At 40.2% G+C, this 22,603-nt stretch overlaps 1 protein-coding gene across 1 annotated transcript; it reads left to right on the top strand.

Annotated features, from left to right (window-relative positions):
• Positions 1 to 1,919: 1,919 nt before the first annotated feature.
• Positions 1,920 to 3,242, top strand: LOC148065743 (uncharacterized). The gene is made up of 5 exons (XM_087808071.1): positions 1,920 to 2,054; positions 2,121 to 2,219; positions 2,316 to 2,474; positions 2,553 to 3,107; positions 3,224 to 3,242. Exons 1-4 carry the CDS (start codon positions 1,920 to 1,922, stop codon positions 2,907 to 2,909), a joined length of 750 nt encoding a protein of 249 aa, XP_087664197.1. The 3' UTR covers positions 2,910 to 3,107; positions 3,224 to 3,242.
• Positions 3,243 to 22,603: the final 19,361 nt, after the last annotated feature.

Raw genomic sequence — 22,603 nt, 5'->3', positions numbered from 1 at the left:
CGCATTGTCATTCACAGTGTCTCCGTTCTGCACCTACTTCCTCTCGTCCTCCACTTCCCATCTCTCCCCCTCCTGACCTTTCCTCCGTTCCTCCGGAGTATCACAGTTTGGGTGAGGTTTTTAGCAAAGAGAGGGCGCTATCCCTACCACCGCACCGTCCCTATGACTGCGCCATCGACCTACTTCCTGGTTCTCCTCTTCCCTGTAGTCGACTGTATAAGGTTTCTCGCCCGGAGCGCCAGGCCCTCGACACTTATATCGGGGAGTCACTGACCGCCGGTTTAATTCGCCCCCCTTCTTCGCCTCTTGGTGCAGGGTTCTTTTTTGTTAGTAAGAAGGACAAGTCCCTGAGACCTTGTATAGACTACCGGGGATTAAACAGCATAACCGTTAAGAATCGGTATCCCCTCCCACTCATAGACCCGTCGTTTGATCCTCTGAACAAGGCCATGATATTCACTAAACTGGACCTTAGAAGTGCTTATCACTTGGTCCGTGTTAGAGAGGGAGATGAGTGGAAGACGGCTTTTAAGACCCCCTTAGGTCACCTCGAGTACCTGGTCATGCCGTTTGGCCTGACCAATGCGCCAGCGGTGTTCCAGAGACTTATCAATGAGGTCTTAGGGGACTTTTTGAGTGATTTTGTGTACGTTTATCTTGACGACATTCTGATCTTTTCCAATTCTCCTGAGGAACACGTCAGCCACGTCCGCCGCGTACTCCAACGATTATTAGAGAACAGACTGTTTGTCAAGGCAGAGAAGTGCGAGTTCGGAGTCCCCACAGTTAGTTTTTTGGGTTTTATTCTAGGGCAGGGTCAGCTGCGGCCAGATCCCATAAAGGTGGAGGCAGTTGCTCAATGGCCGGTGCCTGTTAGCTGAAAGGAATTGCAGCGATTCTTGGGTTTTGCTAATTTTTATCGCAGGTTCATCCGGGGTTATAGCCAGGTTGCCGCTCCATTAACTCAGCTTACCTCCACCAAGAGTGCTTTCACCTGGTCCTCCAAGGCGGACGACTCCTTCAACCGGCTGCGCTCGCTGTTCTCCTCCGCGCCTATCCTACGACACCCCGACCCAGCCCGTCAGTTCATCGTGGAGGTGGACGCTTCGGACACCGGCATAGGGGCAGTGCTGTCCCAGAGGTGCGCCAGGGACAATAAGGTGCATCCCTGTGCTTTCTATTCCCGGAAGCTGTCATCGGATTATGACATTGGCAACCGGGAGCTCCTGGCGGTGGTGGCGGCACTTCAGGAGTGGAGGCATTGGCTGGAAGGCTCAGAGGTACCCTTTCTGGTTTTAACGGATCATCGGAACTTACTCTACCTACAGGAGGCCAGGCGCCTGAACTCCCGCCAGGCCCGTTGGGCCCTGTTTTTGGGTCGTTTCGACTTTTCCCTGACGTACCGCCCGGGAGGTAAGAACGTTAAGCCTGATGCCTTATCCCGTCAGTTTGCTCCTTCCCAGGAGGGTCTGGCAGAGGAGACCATCCTTCCAAAGCGGTGTTTTATCAGGGCGGCCAGCTGGGATATAGAGAGGGTTGTTCAGGAGGCCCAGGAGAGTGACCCAGGACCTAGCTCTGGACCGCCTGATAGACTGTTTGTTCCGCAGCCAGCTCGTGCCCAGGTTCTTCAGTGGGGGCACACCCACAAGGTAGCGTGTCACCCGGGCGTTTCAAGGACACTCTCTTTTCTCAGGCAGAGATTCTGGTGGCCGGAGATGGCACGCGACGTCCTGGAGTTTGTGGCTGCATGTACCACGTGTGCTCGCGGAAAGTCCTCCCGTCGCCCCCCCGCTGGACTCCTTCGACCCTTACCTGTGCCGAGTCGCCCCTGGTCGCACATCTCTGTGGATTTCGTCACCGGTCTCCCTCCTTCCATGGGTAGGACAGTTATCCTGACAGTAGTGGACCGCTTTTCCAAGATGGTTCACTTTATCCCCCTGATAAAGTTACCGTCAGCCTTGGAGACAGCGGACCTGCTGGTCCTACATGTTTTTCGATTCCATGGTATCCCGGTAGACATTGTCTCGGATCGGGGACCCCAGTTCTCCTCGCAGGTATGGAGAGCTTTCTGTAGATCCCTGGGGGCTAAGGCTAGCCTTTCGTCGGGGTACCATCCGCAGAGCAACGGCCAGACGGAACGGGCCAACCAGGACCTGGAATCAGCTCTACGCTGCGTGTCGGCTCGTCACCCGGCCTCCTGGTGTCAGCACATCCCCTGGGTGGAGTATTCTCACAAATCCCTAACTTCATCTGCCACTGGGAGGTCACCATTCATGGCAGCGTATGGTTATCAACCACCTCTCTTCCCCTCTCAGGAGAGGGAGGCAGCGGTTCCCTCAGTTCGGGCCCACCTACGACGTTGTCGATCTGTCTGGCACCAGACCAGGGCGGCCTTATCCCGCACCGCTACAAGAAATCAACGCCTCGCTGACAAGCACCGTGTGCCAGCCCCGAGGTACTCACCTGGCCAGAAGGTTTGGCTGTCCACCCGGCACCTTCCCCTTCCAGTTGAATCACGCAAGCTGGCTCCTAGGTTCGTGGGGCCGTTCGAGATTGAAAGGATCATTAATCCCACTGCCATGCGCCTCAAGCTCCCTCCGTCGCTAAAGGTCCATCCCACCTTCCACGTCTCTCTCCTGAAGCCCGTCTCAACCAGTCCTCTCAGTGCGCCAGCCCAGCCTCCACCTCCTCCGCTCATCATTGACAATCACCCTGCGTACAAGGTCCACAAGATCCTGGAGGTTCGCCGCAGAGGTCGGGGCTTCCAGTACCTAGTGGACTGGGAGGGCTACGGTCCAGAGGAGCGCTCCTGGATCTCCCGCTCACTCATCCTGGACCTCTCCCTCCTCCGAGACTTTTACCGGGAGCACCCGGAAAGACCGGGTAGAACGCCTGGAGGCGCTACCTAGAGGGGGGGTACTGTCATGTTTTGGTGCTTTCCTGTTTTATTTTGTAGTCGGTTTCCTGTTTTGGTTCGTGTCTTTGTTTTTGTCTTGACAGACGCTGGCAGGTGCGCGGCTGGGGGTGATTGAATGGCGGGTTCTTCCCACAGAAAAGGAGCGTCGCGGACCTGAAGAACTCGCCAGAGAATTGAGTTTCCAGACTAGGTTGGCATTCGTAGATTCTCTTTGCTCGTGTTCCCTATGAACCTTTTCCTGAAGACCCCTGACGTTGTAAGCGCCTTGTTTTGCTCACGTGAGTCTTTTTTCCTCTTTTGTTTTAGTTCCGGATCTGAGATCCCGATCTCCTGCCGCGTCCTGCCTTCGTCCCGAGTTCCTGATTTGTTTTTTGCTTCGGTCCCTTCCGACCGCTTGGAATATTAAAAGACTTTGCTTGAACATTTGCTCGGAGGATATTTGTCCACTTCCGCTTCTGGGTCTCCTGCCGAGTTCCACCCGTGACAGTGCCTTTGCCTGCCAGAGAAAAGACCCGTTCTCCTGTTGTACTTACCTGCCCAGATCCTACAGTTTCCTGCAGCACTCCAGAAGAACCGGATCAAGCCTCATCTGAAAACTTAACCTCATTGGAGACACAACACACCCCTGAAGTGGAAACTGCGATCATAAATGACCAACCTGAAAGAGAGAACTTACCTGAACCATCAGCAGACCAACCTGTTGAAGAAACTGAACCGGAAACGGTTACAGCTGATGCTGGAAACTTACCTGAGAATCAGAATGAAACAGAGACTGATGAAGTACAAAATACTCAAGACAAAGATGAAAACCAGAGTGAACTGCGAAGATCTACAAGACAAAGAGGACCCCCCAGAACACTTACCTATCCTGAGCTAGGGAATCCCTTAGTGGCTATTGTCCAAAACTTATTCCAGTCTTTGAGTTCAGCCATTACAAATTCCCTGGTAGAACCCAAGTTAAGCCTACTACCTGAGCCAGAAGTAGTGTAACCTTTTACATTATGCAAAGGGACTTGCATAGATTTAAGAGGGGAGGGTGTAACCCAGGTGAAATTAGCCTTAGGTTAATAAATAGTTAATAAATTAGAATAAATAAATACATGAAATTCATAATTTAAATATGTTACATTACTGACATTAAAACATCTAAAATAGATAACTACGATTTAAAACATTATTTCATGGCGCGGTATTTTGTTGTTTTTCATTGGTTAAGAGGTTGATATCCATTAGCGAATCACAGCGCTGATAGTTGGTGACGCGGACCCGAATCCAGGAAGTGAGATGCAGGTGCACTCGCTCGTGTAGAACTCCGGAGAAGGAAACGCTAAGAAAAGAGCAGAGACGTGTTTTGACGATTTATTTTCCTATTGCAAGTGTTTTCTTTACCTTTCTGTCTATGTCGATAGACTGTGGTTTTGTTTACCGTTTTAGTTTTGAGTCATTGACGAAACCCGCGGAGGAAAAGTTTTTCTTTTGAAGATCACGCACCCAGCGCGTGCTCGTGAACAGTGGATGGCGAGCTAACCCAACTAGGAGCTACGACTGAACTGTGTGTTTTGGACGTTGGAAGAGACACTTTTCTCTCGTGTTTTGGGAGAGTGGACATCGCGTTCCCGTTGTTTATGTTTTTCCCCCCTTTCCCTGCCGAGGAATACTCTCCAGGACTGCGGTAAGACTGTTCCGGTTTAAACCGCATTTTCCCCTCTGGATTACGTGAACAGTGCGTGGACTGCTTCGCGCTGTTGTGTGGAAGGGTAACGGTTTCCCTTTTACCTGCTAACGGACTGTTAAGCACTAAAAACTGATTGAATAGACACTTGAACAGTTTATTATTTTATGTTTCATACTATGGTGCATATTTTGAATGTTTTGAACTGAAATGTTGATTGCAACTGCATTTTCTCATGTGGGTTTTGTGAGATGCCCTGTGGTTCATGGTTGTAATACTTGAAAGAAACTAGTTATGTCTAAATAACTTCAAACTTACTGGATAACAATTCAAACTAGAATACAAAAGAGCTCTGAAATAATAACTAGACTACTGAAACTAACTAAGGTTAAGTTAACTAGAGACTGAAGGATTCAAAAAGGTTTCTTAATCTAAAAGGTAACTGAGTAAAACTCAGGTTCTTTCGAATTCACAAACATTTATGCAAATGTTTGTTTTCCTATGTTGTATGTATGTCACGTCTGTAAATGTCTAAAGGATCCATTTTCGACTACTATTTTCGTTCTCATTAGATAAAGCCGGCAATCTAAACTAAACTTTTGGTCTGTGGTGTTTTCTCTTGTCGATCATTATTTTAGCCAGTTTACTGCTCTTCAATACGAACCTAGTTTCTAGTCCCAAACAACTCATTATTAATATTTGTAGTAAGTGCTACATATAGCTATGTTGACATGTATAACTATGTTGACATGAGTAACTACCTTGACATGTATAGCTATGTTGACATGTATAAATATGTTGACATGTGTAATTACGTTGACATGTATAACTATGCAACACGTCCTCACACCCTGGCGGATTAATACATGCTTAAAAGGTCCTGTAAAAGTGACTATATTGTATAGTTTTAGGTGTTTCAACTCCATAATGTTGGCATTGTTTTATGAATGAGTAAAATAAAGTCTGGATGTGTTATTTCGCTTGATCCTCTTTATAATCCGGTGCGTTTTCCTATGAAAATAGAATCTTTCATTGAGATTGCGTTCATGGACATATGTTTTCTTTTTATTTAGCTGCGATTATGAGCGTCTATGTGACGTTTGTCAACAGTAATCGCGATCCTGCAGAGGTGACGTCACACACGCTAATAAACTGATCCTGCAGCGGTGACGTCACACCACAGGAATAAAATGAGATATTGTGCTTGTTTGTTTAAAAGCGCCATGGAATACAATTGTAGATGTGTGCTTGTATAAAGACCGAGTTAAGTTTAGTTTAAGTTTAGCGTCAGCTAAAAAGTTTTCAAACTGCCGCACACGCAACTTCCGCCAAACCTCCGGATGTTGACGTCATAATTGTTGACAAAGATCGATAGCATTTTGTGCTCACGTTTGTGCATAACTTGACGGAACCAGGTGCGCGTCACTCGTCTATTGAGGTAAGATATAATTATTGCATTAAGACTCCGAAATAAGGTTTCATTGCGTGTAATGTAACTTTCTGTGGTGCGTTAACACGAGAGCTAGTTCGCTAAAACTTAGCTTTTTTAATTATAATGTAACTCACACACGTATTTTGTTTGTTATTTTGAAGGACGAAAATATATTTTTATTACAATAAAAAGTTTGCTATATTGGTAAGGAGACGGCAGGAAGTGAAAGATTCTTGAGAAAGAGATGAACCACCTCTGGTCTCTGTCAAGTCGTTGTGATTCCCTGAAAGAGTTGTCTCGCATGGCAGCGTCACAGCAAGGTAAGAGTTTATTTAGCAAGTGAAGAACAGAAGTACAGCTGCTCTTTCTTATTGTCTTATTCTTTCAAGATGCACCATGGGCTTGACTGGTGAGGCTTTGAAGGATCTTCAGAGCATTTGAGGAGCAGCAGCAAGTCAGCATGACGTCCCTCGAACCATGACTGGGACCAGAAACTACTACACACAAGTCTTCGCTGAGGACGAGACCATCAACGTCGTGCAGATTGACTCTGATGGTTACTCGTGACATTTGTGACGATCTGTGAACATTTGTTTGATATGAAACCTGTAATAAAGCACAATTTGACATCATTTTGAATAACGTCCCATAGTATTCATCATCAGTGCAGTAATGTGTTGTGAAAATTACTATTGGTGATTTAAAATTTGTTATAAGGTCTATGTTTACCCTGGTTTGAGATCGACATAGAGTTCAACATGAACAATATTCAGGCAAAGCAGACATCATATGTTAATGAATCATGAATGAATGAATGCTTTATTTCAAACATGTTACATAAGAAAGTAAACGAACAAGAAGAAAAACAAACAAAACCAATGACATTAGTAAAACAATAATTATAGTCAAACAATAATAATTTCCCAACATGTCGAAAAAGTAAGAAGGATGAAGCATAAGCTCGTCTATACCTAACCCTTCACTACTCAATTATTAACCATCAACACCTAAAGTATTAAACAAAATACAAACATAAACAAACAAACATGCAGCAAAACACAGTGGAGATATTTAAGATATAAATAGAGATAAACCACTGCTTTCTTGAAATCACCACACTTGCAATAACTTTCATAATTTCATAATGTTGTCATTCCATGTGATATGGGTAAGCAGTAAAAAATGATTTAATTCATCAGTAATCATCATTGTTTAAAATAGCAACTGAAGAGCTATTTGTAAATTACACTCAAACTATGAAATAGAAGACAGCACGTCTAAAAGCTTTGTGAGACCCACAGTACATGTTTGAACTTTAAAATATACATATTTATGTTATTGATAGGTGACTCAAGACTGCTGTTATACTATCAGAAAACTACACACACCAACATGATGTATTTGTTGGTAGTGGCCTGTGCTACATCAAAGGGTTAATTCTCTATCTTCAAGAGGCATGAAGGCCCTTGTAAAGCTGATATTTATATGACACATTCAGATGGTCTCCTACTATCCTGTGAGAAGTTTGGTGTCAATGAGTCCAAAAATGAGGGAGAGGTTGTCATTCTTCTGTCAAGATGGTCTCTGAGTGTAACAGAATAAGCAGACCTGATCCTTCAGGAATGGACTTAGGCAACTTTTTTTCTAATTGGACCTCAGAGCTGATATTTGGATATGTTATTCTAGACTCCATTCTGAGTTGAGCTGTGGTGGTTTGATGTTGCTATGAACTTCCTGTGCCCCATGGTATCATGGGAAACTTGGAGAAATCTGGACTTTGAAGCTCTATAAATCGACCATTGTTAATTTAAATGATCTGAAACTTTTAGAGGTTCTTCATGTTCCATTTGTACACATATCTTTTCAAGGGTGTTTCTCTAGGTGCTTCCTGAAGCTACTTCCGGTTTGGGAGGGGTTATCATTATGGTTCTACCTGCATATGATTTTACAGGTGTCAGAGGTCACACAGACCAAGTTTCATATGGCTGAGACACATTAGATTATTTACATGATGGGATGTGCTGTAGGTTTACAAGTTTGTGTTCACTATGTTACAAATATTACTCACTTACTTCACATTTGAAATCATTTGTCAGGAACCACAGAGAGAAAGGTTTCATGTCAAGCAGGTCTGGAGTTCTGGGCAGTTCTTGCAAGTCACTTCCATGCAAAAACAAAACAAAAACATACTATTTCTCCCTTTTAAATATAATAAATCAATAAATACAAGCAAGTATACTTGATCATTCAGAGATAAGCTCTCCATGTTTCCTTCATCCATTGTTTGGTGGTGTTTCCATCTGGTTTACCTCTTTATGCTGGGATTTAAAATACTTTTCATTATTATTATATATATATATTCTTTCATTTAAAGAAAACAACAAAAGATCAAATCCCTCATCCAAAAGGGTTCAATTAAACTTATACTTATATACTTAAATACGATAAATATGTTATCTGTATTAATATGCGGAAGTGATAAATTAAATCAATATCTTGAATATCATTTATTATTTTCGTCAAAATAACAAAATAACAAACAAAATACGTGTGTGAGTTACATTATAATTTAAAAAGCCAAGTTTTATCGAACTAGCTCTCGTGTTAACGCACCACAGAAAGTTACATTACACGCAATGAAACCTTATTTCGGAGTCTTAATGCAATAATTATATCTTACCTCAATAGACGAGTGACGCGCACCTGGTTCCGTCAAGTTATGCACAAACGTGAGCACAAAATGCTATCGATCTTTGTCAACAATTGTGACGTCAACAGCCGGAGGTTTGGCGGAAGTTGCGTGTGCGGCAGTTTGAAAACTTTTTAGCTGACGCTAAACTTAAACTAAACTTAACTCGGTCTTTATACAAGCACACATCTACAATTGTATTCATGGCGCTTTTAAACAAACAAGCACAATATCTCATTTTATTCCTGTGGTGTGACGTCACCGCTGCAGGATCAGTTTATTAGCCTGTGTGACGTCACCTCTGCAGGATCGCGATTACTGTTGACAAACGTCACGTAGACGCTCATAATCGCAGCTAAATAAAAAGAAAACATACGTCCATAAACGCAATCTCAAATCTCAATGAAAGATTCTATTTTCATAGAAAAGCACACCGGATTATAAAGAGGATCAAGCGAAATAGCACATCCAGACTTTATTTTACTCATTCATAAAACCATGTCAACATTATGGAGTTGAAACAACTAAAAATATACAATATAGTCACTTTTACAGGACCTTTTAAGCATGTATTAATCCGCGAGAGCCTCTTGACTTCCGCGATGTGTGAACAATCCAAACTTCAAAAAATAAAAATTAAGCATTTTTTACCGATTTATGTTCATCTCCTTAAAGTGGTTCGAGGTCGTTAAGCACAATCGGGGGTAGAATCGCACTGTTGACATTAAACATTTCAAATGCGCTTCATAGTTGTAGAATTACGGTAGACAAATGACAACAGCATCACGTCACGTCACGTTACCATGGCAACGAAGAGGTGGGCGACGCTTCAAATGTAACCCAGGTCGTTTGAATCCGACGTCGGGGAGTGCTCTGTATATTACTGGGTGACCCGGGTAGGCGAAAACCGACGTTTTTGTCCCCCCTGTAACGTTACCTTAGGGACGCCAGGGGGACATTGCACGGCGTAGGACGGTATGACGCCTTGGGTGTGAGGACGTGTTGCAAAACCTTACTTTGACTGGCTGGTCGCCATTTTCCTTGCATGTGTCTTTGGTACAAAAAAAACCAAAACATTGTAATATATCGTGTGCAAATATTTCTCGTAACTCTGGACCATGTGTCGCCCCGATCCCCAAGACGAGAGAACCAGAACCCAGAGGTCGTCTATTGCAGAGCCTCCTATTTACACAGACTCTGTGGCATCGCGCGACAAGAGCTTCCGCTGTATTTACATTCAAAACTTCTTGAAATCAAAATCACAAAAACATCATCCGTCTCTCGACTCTCTCGAGTACGTCAGTGTCGTCGCGACTCAATATTCAGCGGTCGACTTGAAACTTTGAACTTTTTATTGAAATGTTGTCGTTTTCTATAATTGAATTGAATTTCTTCTTTTTTTTTAACAACAAATTTAATCATTTCTACATCGAAAAATTGTTTTTCTTCATTAATTTCATTTGGTTCGTTTTTTTTACATAGAGTTTGATATTCGAATTCCATTTACCGTATTTTCCGGACTATAAGTGGCAGTTTTTTTCATAGTTTGTCGGGGGGTGACTTATACTCTGGAGCGACTTATGTGTGAAATTATTACCACATTATTAGCGGTATATCATTTCACATGTTATTTTCACACTTAACCACCAGAGGGTGCTCTAGGCCTGTGTTGATCATTTCCACGTAGAAGAGGAAGCATCTTCTACCTCCGGAGTTAGTTAGTTGTTTAAAAGTGACACGAGGATGAAGAGTTATTTGGAGTTACACGGATGGTTTGGTAAACTTGTTAGTTATTTATGCTATAGTTCTCTGAATAACTCTTCATATGTTATGTTAACATACCAGGTTCTCACTTCATGTAACGTAACGTACAATTATTCTGTTGTTGCCTCTAGTTTTATTTTAAATTGTCTTTCAAGATCACATGTCTGTTCTTGGTGTTGGATTTTATCAAATAAATTTCCCCCAAAAATGCAACTTATACTCCAGTGCGACTTATATATATTTTTTCCTTCTTTATTATGCATTTTATGTCTGGAGTGACTTGTACTCCGGAGCCACTTATAGTCCGGAAAATACGGTGTTAAAAAATGAATTTAATAAATTAAATATTTTTTCATTCGTAGTCATTTAAATTCTATATAAAAATGAAGTTAAAATCGTGTCACCAGACATTACCAACAGAGCACCGAGCTACTGGATCCAACAATCACGTGATCAGCTGAAAAGTTTGATCTCAGAACTTTTAGCCAATCCTGCGACACGCAGACGATCACGTGATGACGTAGAATAACACGATCCAGTAGCTCGGTGCTCTGTTGGTTTTGTCTGGTGACTCTAAAATACCAACATTTTTATATTGTATTGAAAAGACCTCAAATTTAAAAATGTCAAGAAAATAAACAATATAAAGATAATATTGATTTCAATGATATAAAAAAATAAACATTTCAATAAATTCAAAGTTTCAACATTTAAAATGTTCAATTCAAACACTTTACATTCTGATGACACTGATACTTCACACTCTCTCTTTCTAACCATAAACATGGAGTTAGTTTCCACTGGACTTCACTTTAGCTCGGAGCGAATAGATTGCTAAGCTAAACACCAGCTCATAGTGAGTCACTTTTTTTTTTCACATTTGACCTTTTTTTTTTCTCACTCGTCTTCATTCACTTTGGTTTGTTTCAGAGACGACTTGTCATTTTGAAAAGAAGTTAAAAAACAGGACTTTTATGCTATTATTTGACTTTAAACTATGACAATGTGATGTTAATGTTTTTAAAAGTGTCAGGTTTTGAGAAAATTAACTGATAAAAGTGAAAAAGTTATTGGAATGAAGCAATAATTATGTTTTTATTGCATTAAAATAGTGTCAATAATATGATTTCACAACCGTTTCCGTTGAAGCTTCACACCTGATAAAGCGAACAGGAAGTTGAGGCAGAACATCCTCGTGATGTTATCGTCTAGTTCCAGGAATCGTGCGCAAGAAGCTGCTGATGGTGAAGAGATTGACATCATGAAGTCGCAGCAGAGTGGACTCTCACTCACAGACGAAGACATGGCTGCACTGATCCTGCTGCTGGTGGCGCTCTTCTCCAACAACATCCTCGCTGAGATCCTCAAGAAAGAAGGAATGTTTCATCGCTTCATCCTGAACAAAACCGCTGATGACATCTGCTTGATCTCAAGATGGATCGGTGAGAAGAAGGAACTTCTGTGGAACTCTTCACAGCATCATAACTCCAGTCTTCAGAGAGAAGCTTCTTATACAATAGACCCTCTGAAGGTTTCAGACTCGGGTCAGTACCAAGAACAGTGCTGGACCCAGAACAACGTGACGCACGAGAAGAACTTCACTCTCCTGGTTTGTGACACACGAAAGATGAGACGTCAGTACTTTTACCCTTATGTTGGACGGACACTGGAGCTGAACTGTGACAGTGTGGGACCAAACCAGAGTGTCCAGTGGGCTTTACGTCAATATAACAACAGAAGAAGAAATGATGATTTTGCTTTAATCGATGATGAAACATCTTTAATACACAAACCACAGCAAGTGAAGAACAAACCATCTCCTCTGGTAACGTTTGACATAAGTTCTTATTCAGTCTATTATTACTGTCTGCAGAAGAACCATCAGAGCTGTGAAGTACTGAAAGAGTTTGATGTTTATATACAACATAATTACATTCACAGGTGGGTGGGAGAGAGTCTGGAGCTGAACTGCTCTGACTTCAGTGGAAACAAACCACACGTGTGGATCATTTATTCATTGATGAAATATGAAAAGATTGACAACTACACTCTGATGTTTCCATCACTGACCTTGAACCACACAGGTCAATACAACTGTGATCGCAGTGGTCAGTATGATTTTTACTACCTGTATGTGTGTCCTGAGTCTGACCCGCCTGCTGATGTGTTCTTCACTGGAGGAGCGAACGTGACTCTACAGTGTGACTGGAAACAGCCTGATTACATTCTCTGGTTCATGAAGACAAACAGAACTGAAGGAAGAACATCACATGTATATGAAGAACAAGAAGACGGAATCTTTCTCTCCGACACGAGCCTGGTGATCACTAACATCTCTCTGGAACACAGCGGAGAGTTCTGGTGTGTGGTTGAGAAAGACAGACGTTGTGTGTTCACATCTAAGACCCTTGTAATGTTCGGAGAGCCAGAGGTTGATCACCATCTAGTGCGGTCTGTGATGCTCAATGTTGTGATCTTCATGATGTGTGTTGTTGTTGTTGTTGTTGTTGTTGTTGTTGTTGTTGTGGTCCAGAGGAGCAGGAGGAGAGAGCAGCTCCCAGTACCTGTGGAGGAAGTGGAGATGTTGGAAGTGTCTCCAGCGTCAGCAGATGTTCAGCCAGAGACTCTCTGAGGCGTCAACATGATCCACGAGTGTTTGGATGAATCTTTCTTTGACTGTTTGTTTGTAATCATTGTGACTCTTGTTTCCTCTTCCGTGTCAATAAAGTTCAACCATTGACCTCCAATAAAAGACTCCAGTTTTCTTTGTGTAGAGATGAAGTCGATGAGTTTACGTCACATATTATTCTGACTTTTTTCTTCCTGTTTTCCTTCTTTCTGCTCCTCAGTCTGGTTCTGTTTCTCACTGATGTCTCTTCTCTTTTCAAACATTTTCTCCAGAAAACAAGGTCAATAATCTCCTTTTTTAATCTCCTTCCTGATCTCATCACCGACTGCTTCAATAATGATGTATTTGACACGAGAACACAGTGTTTCTAAATGTCTCTCATCTTTCTGACATTTCTACACTTGAAAATACAAGGATTTTGATGCTTTTATTTTGTTACGTGTTCTATTATTTTGAAAACATTCAACTGGAAGTTGAACTTGCTGCTTTCCGCGCGAGTGTCAAAAGACATATTAAAACTATAACTAAAACAATAATAAATAAAATAAGCTCAATAGTAAATAGATAAATAAATCAACAATAAACATTAATACACACAAAACAATTAAAATAAACTGTAGTCATTTATAATTTGCAATTGTATGTTCTCCCCGTGTTGCCTGGGTTTACTCCGGACACTCCGGTTTCCTCCCACAGTCCAGAAACATACAGAGGTTGATTGAGAACTTGGAGAAAATTGTCCGTAAGTATGAGTGTGTGTGTGAATGGTTGTCTGTTTTTTTTGTCCTGAGACAGACTGGCGTCCTGTCCAGGGTGTCCCCTGCCTCTCGCCCTATAATACTGGGATAGACTCCAGTCTCCCTGTGACCAACATAAGGGATGAAGCGGCAGAAAATGAACAGTTTGTTCTTCTGTCGAGAATCGAACCTTCATTTACCGAAAGATTTTCACTTCTTGACCCCATTTTTCTTTTCCTCAGGACGAGACGTGGAAGGAAGTGAAAGGACTTTGGATCTTCTCGCTGCTCAGTTTGTTTCTTCTTGGTGTCGAGAGATGTGTTGACGACATGAGTCCAGAGGAGTCGGTGCTAATGTTTTTATTACTTTCATATTCAAATCAACACAATCAGACTATTGTGGTTACAAGCAGAACTATTGCACCAACACCTGGCTGACACAACAGTGAAAGAATGATTTCAACCAAAAAAAAAGAAAGAGGCACAAAAACACAACAGAGATCCGGGTCGGCGCCTCTGGAACAGACCGAGTCGTTATACAGTACAATCCAAGAACTACAAGCTCACGCCGGCGCGTGAACCCTCGCGGTGCCTCGGTGAAAAGACAGAAAAAGTAACACAAGTTCAAAACAATGGTATAAACCAGCACGACATTTATTACACAACATAAATAGAAGAAGATATTGTGTTTCTGAACAGGCATATATGTGAACTACAAAGAGAGACTGAAGAGAGGATCAAGTTATTGTCAGCAGGATACACGTTCTGCAGGTTCTGCTTAACGAAGAGTCACCGAGAGATCTATTGTGGTGAAGAACAGCCTTCCTACCGAGGAGAGAAGCACACACAGGACTAACTACAGAGAGATCCCATGCTGTTATATAGTCCACCATGCTGGTCCGGAGCGACGACGCCGGCATGTGGAGCTCAGGATGACAAGATACCTCCACATCTTCGTACGCTCGCGTTTCCTCCCAAACTAAATGCTTGTTTATTGAAAGTCTCTCACGCGGGTTTTGGCGAGGAAGGAGATGTAGATCCACGTTTCTTGGATCTAGAAAAGAGAAGTGAACCCTCCCCTCCGTCACGCGGTCTCTGCCCACCAGCCTTCAGTGACCCCCCCGGTTTGAATCTGCTGACCGAAGCCCTTCCGTGAAAATAAAAGCACCCAGAAAAAGAGGGGGATCATCTCCAGTGGAGCCAAGTTTTCCCGGAAAACCATGAAAAACAAACAAATATTCCACGGAGAGCATTTACACGTCAGTCGCCATGATGTGTGGCCGGGTACTGACCACTGCGGCTCCCTCAGCCTCGCGCCACACCACGAGCAGCACAGATGGATTGAAGGATACGAACAAAACCAAAGCTTACGTTCCAAAAAATTATGAGAATTCAGTCGCAATTTTTACATTTTTCTTGAATAAAAGTTAAGAAAAAATGCATGTTTTTTAAATAAATAAAGTAAATAATAATGACTGATAACTAAAAAATCTGCGTTTTTATTTTCATAATAACATCTTTAATTAATTTACAACATATTCTATTGTTTTCATCACTAACTCTGAAGAAAAATACAAAACTTTAAATGATTTCTAGTTTCAAACACTACAGACACTTACAGCAGTAAATACATGAACATTGACTTCCTTTTAACTGAAATTAATATTGTCATTAAGTTGTTCTATACGTCTCTAAATATTAACACATTGTATCGTATTTGACAAGAGGAGTTGATCACATAAAAATAAATAAAATAAAATAAAATAAAATAAAATAAAATAAAATAAAATAAAATAAAATAAAAGTAAGTAAAGTAAAGTAAAGTAAAGTAAAGTAAAATAAAATAAAAAATAAAAGCAAATAAAATAAATAAAGTAAAATAAAATAAAATAAAAAGAAATAATTAAACAAATAAAAATGAATAAAATAAAATAATAGTGAAATTGAAATTAAATTAAATCAAAACAAAACAAACAGAAAAAAGAAAAATTTGAATTTTATTTCATATTTTTCTTTAAATATTTAGTATTAAATGAATCATTTGATCAATCTGTCGTCCAGGCCTAACTGAAGACATAATGTTGACTAGAAAACTGCTGCTACTGTTACTGGTACCTTCAATAAGTCATCATCGTCATAAAGAAGTTTTCACCATCAAACCAAACTATTGGAATCCATCTGTGATGCTCGTGACGTCGCTGTGAGGTTCTTCTACGTGGGATTCAAAGTATCCTCGGAGTATGAATCCTGGATCGGGGTCGAGTCAAGGCCAGAGGAATTTCCACGTTCAATTGAAAATAAAGCAGCGACTCATCGACGGAAACATTCACGATCTGCTTCCTCGACGAGAGTCCGACAGGAATTTAGATTATATTTCTCAATAGTACTTTCTTAAGCGGATGCTCGTTTTTTTGGGTATTCCATGGTCTGTTGTTGTTTGTTGTGGTTTTAAGTGTAGACGACATTATCTTGTCCCGGGAAGAAGAAGCATCGTTGAATAATTTTTTCTCGCCGCACTACTTGTAAAAATTAGCATTCATTTGTGTGAGATCTTTGACTTTCTGTGACTCAGCCGAGAGTCTGTGTGTGTCTTTGATCACTATCTCTTGCTGATAAGAACAACTGCTGCTTGTCAGACTTGTCTCTTCAGCTGCTGCAGGTCCGACTGAGCTCCGAAAGACATTTTCCTTGTTGGTGGGAGTGATTTCACTTGGAGGTTGAACTTTCAAGACTTCCTTCTTTTCCTCACCGACCCTCCCATTGTATTCATGTCTTCTTTAAACACACTTTCTTACGTCATCTTGACTTATATTCACTATCAGGGTTTGATATAATTTTCTTTTCTCTTTATTAAGTAACATTCTTTGTTGACACTAGTTATTATACTATTAATCCTGTTTCTTAATTGAGGTATATATGAATATACACAGTTAATTAGTGGTATAATTGGTTTAAGAAGAAAAACAAAAACAACTTACATTTCAATTTTCTCCTTCTTCTGCTGTGTTCAATAACAATAACACAATTAACATTTATTGTTGACATCCTTTGTTTCTGCATGTATTAATGACCTTTTGACCCCATTATCTTGACCATCCTCTCTTCCTATTTCACATTGTCAATTCATCAACTCACAATTGGTCACATTGCGTGTAACTTTTGGTATTTTGTGTTGCTAATACTGCTAATCTAAAACAGGTGTGTCATTGACTGCTTGCACGTGTGTACGTTTGTTGATATCTAGTTCATGTTTTCTCTTCTTCTACTCTCAATTTCTGATCTTTGCTGTTGTATTTGCTATGCTGCCCCCTGCTGGTTTTCTCTTTGCTTGATTCTTAATTGACTATTGTTCTGACTCAATTGGTGTAATTATTTAATTATTAATTAGTTGAATCAATTGCAGTTTATTTTGTTTTTTTAATTTTTCAATTATTACTTTAAATTACATATTATTATTTCAACAATTAGTCATAAATGTACTATTGTTTTATTATTTTTAGTAAATTAGGGATTGGATTTTTATCTTTTTAATTATTGGAGGAATATTAAAGTTACATGTTGTATTTGGTCTTTAGACAGTCACTCTTATTCCTCTTTGTCAATTGTGCTATATATATATATATGCAACTAATTAGGAAGAAAAAATAAATAAATGAGGCCTTCAGGAAAGAAAACAGCATTGAAAATGACTAGTTTTCATCCACATGACAAAATGATTTGATTGAAGTCTTAAACAAAGGAAACCTAAAATAAATACCAAATTAATACTAGAGTTTAACAGTTCTTGGAGGACAACTTCAATATAAAGATAATAAATGGGTTAATAATGGAACATAAGTTTCTATATCTAACAAAGGACAAGAAAATAAAATAAAAGGATGAATCATTATGAATATAATCAAAATATTAAAAAATAATTTATAGAGTAGATTTTTACTTTTTTTTTATTCATAAAGTAAGTCTTAGTCTTTTATTAATTGGCTAAACTTAGGTCCAGAAATCCAACAACAGAAATGCTAATATAGAAAAAACATAATTACATAAATAAACTGCTGCACAAATGGTTGCACAGTCACTTTTTTCTATTTGATATTATCCATTTACTTCAGCAATAGACTTTCAAACCAAATCTTAGAGGAATAATAATGATTCAACTTAGAATATTTTTGGAGCTGATAATGTCATATTTAAGAGAGTTAATACTAAGAGTATTATTGTTAATTAAAGGATTTGACGATAGATTGGAATATAAAGTTTGTCAAGGAAACATTTTTTAAATACAAATAAATAAGGTTGTTTATTTGTCCCTCAGGGGGAGGACTTAGATAGATACTTAGCTGGATAATAGGTTTGTTACATGTTTGGTGAATCTTGTTGCACGGTTCTGTCGATCAACACTGCTGAAGGAGGCTCTGTCCAGATTGCATTCAATTAGTTAAATTGTTCATGTATAAAAAAGCTCGAGAATAAGGTACGACTGTGTTTGACTATCTCTCTGACTTAGGTAGTAAATAGGCAGGGGTTTTTTTTTGTCTGCATGAAGTAGTATGAGTAAATTATGAATATAAAGTATGATTTAAAGATGTATTGTTTCTCATTTGTCCAAAGAATGCGATGCTGTTCATGTCTTTCCTATGTTGCAGGACGAGCTCAATGATACTCTGTTGACGGGGGAGTACGTCAACAACACCTCACACCAAGAGCCCACATCCAAGTCGCCGAAAACGGGGCTGCTGCTTCCTTTTTACCTCGTTAAAGAGGTTTTTCAAAGCAGTGGATACTGGCTCCATATCAATATATATTTTAACAAAATCTTTACTTCAATATAGGCTTATTAGATTTTAGTTAGTTAGTTTAAATATGTTTGTTTTGATGATTTGGCATTCAATTACTTCAGTTTTAATTCATAATTTGGAATAATAATTATTATTAATATTTCTTTTTGGATTTTCTTTTTTTGTTTTTTGTTTTTTTTTTGATTTGAGAGAAATGCTCATAATGTATAATTGTATTAATTAAATTAATCTGTGTTTCCTCTGTTGCTTTCTCACCAAATGTAATCTTTGTGTGGCACTATACGGATGATAGTATAGCATGTATAGGTTATAATCAGATTTGCGATTATTTTGAAATCAGACTTGTCTTTGTTTTATTGCATCATTATTTCATGATGCAATCAGGGGGAATGTAAGGAAATGACAACTTTACTGTAATCAAGCATCTAGATTTAACACACATTTCAAATAGTCAGTTGATTAACTGATAATCTTTCATATTTAATTCATATTAAATAATAATTGTCTTGCATTGCATTCACTGACTGTAACAACTCACAGGCCAGGTTAAATAAAGCCTTCCACACACACAGAAAGATTAAACAATTCCAGATTCCAGCAAGTCTCTGGACACCTGTTTGAGAACTCACACTGAAAGACACAACAGGCCAGCAAGTCGCTGGGAACAGACTCTCTCTAGAAGACAACAACCTTTGGTAAATTTCCACGACGACCACGTGCGTCGGCCATCTTAGAATCAAGTGTTTACAGTTACTGACCAATCCTACATGTACAATTGACTAGAGGCGTTAACCGGAATATTCTACTATAAAAGATCCACCATTTTGTGGGATCTTTGCGTTCTGGCTCGAAGACGTCTGCGATAGATCTCTCTGTTGATAGATCTCTCTGTTGATAGATCTCTCTGTTGCTAGATCTCTCTGTTAATAGATCTCTCTGTTGATAGATCTCTCTGTTGCTAGATCTCTCTGTTGATAGATCTCTCTGTTGATAGATCTCTCTGTTGCTAGATCTCTCTGTTGCTAGATCTCTCTGTTGATAGATCTCTCTGTTGCTAGATCTCTCTGTTGCTAGATCTCTCTGTTGATAGATCTCTCTGTTGCTAGATCTCTCTGTTGATAGATCTCTCTGTTGCTAGATCTCTCTGTTGGTAGATCTCTCTGTTGCTAGATCTCTCTGTTGATAGATCTCTCTGTTGCTAGATCTCTCTGTTGCTAGATCTCTCTGTTGCTAGATCTCTGTTGATAGATCTCTCTGTTGATAGATCTCTCTGTTGCTAGATCTCTCTGTTGATAGATCTCTCTGTTGCTAGATCTCTCTGTTGATAGATCTCTCTGTTGATAGATCTCTCTGTTGCTAGATCTCTCTGTTAATAGATCTCTCTGTTGATAGATCTCTCTGTTGCTAGATCTCTCTGTTGATAGATCTCTCTGTTGATAGATCTCTCTGTTGCTAGATCTCTCTGTTGCTAGATCTCTCTGTTGATAGATCTCTCTGTTGCTAGATCTCTCTGTTGCTAGATCTCTCTGTTGATAGATCTCTCTGTTGCTAGATCTCTCTGTTGATAGATCTCTCTGTTGCTAGATCTCTCTGTTACTAGATCTCTCTGTTGATAGATCTCTCTGTTGCTAGATCTCTCTGTTGCTAGATCTCTCTGTTGATAGATCTCTCTGTTGCTAGATCTCTCTGTTGGTAGATCTCTCTGTTGCTAGATCTCTCTGTTGATAGATCTCTCTGTTGCTAGATCTCTCTGTTGCTAGATCTCTCTGTTGCTAGATCTCTGTTGATAGATCTCTCTGTTGATAGATCTCTCTGTTGCTAGATCTCTCTGTTGATAGATCTCTCTGTTGCTAGATCTCTCTGTTGATAGATCTCTCTGTTGCTAGATCTCTCTGTTGCTAGATCTCTCTGTTGATAGATCTCTCTGTTGCTAGATCTCTCTGTTGCTAGATCTCTCTGTTGATAGATCTCTCTGTTGATAGATCTCTCTGTTGCTAGCGCCCGTGTTTTTTTTAAGACCACAAACATGAATCCAGGCACCCCGGACACACACACACACGCACACACACACACACACACACGCACGCACGCACGCACACACGCACACGCACACACACACGCACACACACACACACACGCACACACACGCACACACACGCACACACGCACGCACGCACGCACGCACGCATGCACGCACAAACACACACACACACACGCACACACACACACTCCGGGTCACACAACTGACTCGAGAACACCTGCAGCATTCACACCAGGCCTTGTTAGCAGCAAATGGAAGAAAAGATGCTTTTTTTTTCTGTCCTTTTTTGTTTGTTTGTTTGGACAAAGTGCTTTTGTTTTAAACATATAAAACTTTAGGTTTTTGTGTCAGTTTAACTTTTAACAACTTATTTAATAATGTTTTAAATCTTAGCAGCTACTAATTCTAATCGATAACAATTCAAGAGTTTGTGGGGATTTTGTGTTCAAATGAAGCGACTCCTCCTCAGTCTCGTACGTGGTGGAAAATGAAGGACAGACACATGGATGAGTTTAAGAAAAATGCTCGTTTAACTGTATATATACATATATACCTTAATTAAGAAATAGGAATAATTGTAAAATAACTATTGTCAACAAAGAATGTTATGGGAAGGAAATAAAGAAAAATTGAAAACAATATTACTGATAACAAGAAATAATTGAAATCAGTAAAAAATAGAAAAATAGAAATGACAACAATTGATAAAGGTAAGAGAAAACGTAAAAGGTAAAAAATTAAAAGGAAAAAAAAAAAATCAGAACACCAAAATAGGAACCTGAACAATCACTTTACACATTAACTCTAAATTAATATTACTTTCTTTCATAAACAAACAGTCTAGAGAATAGAATTCAAGATGACGAAAGAATCTGTGTGCGAAGATGAAACAGCAGGGGGGGTCAGTGAGGAAAAGAGCGAAGTCTAAGTGAAACCACTCCCACCAACAAGAAAACTCTCTTTCGGAGCTCAGTCGCTGACCAGACAACGTCTGCCAAGAAGCAGTTGTTCTTATCAGCAGGAGATAGTGATCAAAGACACACACACATGGACTCTCAGCTGAGTCACACAAAGTCAGAGATCTCACACAAATGAATGCTAATTTTTACAAGTACCGCAGCGAGAAAAAATTATTCAAAAGATAAAAATATACAGACACAGACAATTTAAACAAAACAATATGTCATGACAATACGACGACAACAGTATTTTACCAAAACAGGTCAGAGAGACACACTATGCTGCGTGGAACGAGACTCTAACCAGCCTGTCGTGTCTAAAGTGTTGAAGTCATAATGACGAGAGCCCCTCGATCGCTCAATTAGCTTCCAAACACCCTGGATAGGAGACCCCTCAACTATTCCATCAATTTCAACCTCCGTCCAACTAACTCTAAACTAATCACCAATGAGACTTTATCCATCACCGTGATGGTTCGGAAAAATTAACTAGCCCTGACTATACTGCCAAATACCTGTGGAGCCTCTCAACACAGAAACACAATGAGATCTAACTGGCCTTCACACCCACAGCTGGCAGAGTCTTCAGACCAGGATTTTGGGAGAGACCCCTCAAATCACCACATATCCCCAAATTAATGATGGCTTCTTGGCTTACCGAAAAAGTATGTCTACCATAATCAACCATAGGCCAAGTATCCTCACTAGTTTGGGAATCTGTAAAAACGTCAGACGCCCTGTAGAGGGAGTCTGCTACACTCCACCCCTACTCTGAATCCCAGGGGTTACCAGGTTGTGTAACCGTCTCCTCTGCCTATCAATTCAACTTAAATTCGAATCAAACGTTTTTCTTCAAAACTTTAACCCGGGACACGATAGTGTCGTCTACACATAAAACAACAACAAACAACAACTGACCATACAATACCCCAAAAAACGAGCATCCGCTTAAGAGAGTACTATTGAGA

Source organism: Callionymus lyra, chromosome 14 (genome assembly GCF_982586985.1).
Source record: "Callionymus lyra chromosome 14, fCalLyr1.hap1.1, whole genome shotgun sequence".
In the NCBI taxonomy this organism is placed as follows: domain Eukaryota; kingdom Metazoa; phylum Chordata; class Actinopteri; order Syngnathiformes; family Callionymidae; genus Callionymus; species Callionymus lyra.
This window is presented reverse-complemented; position numbering and strand designations above follow the sequence as displayed.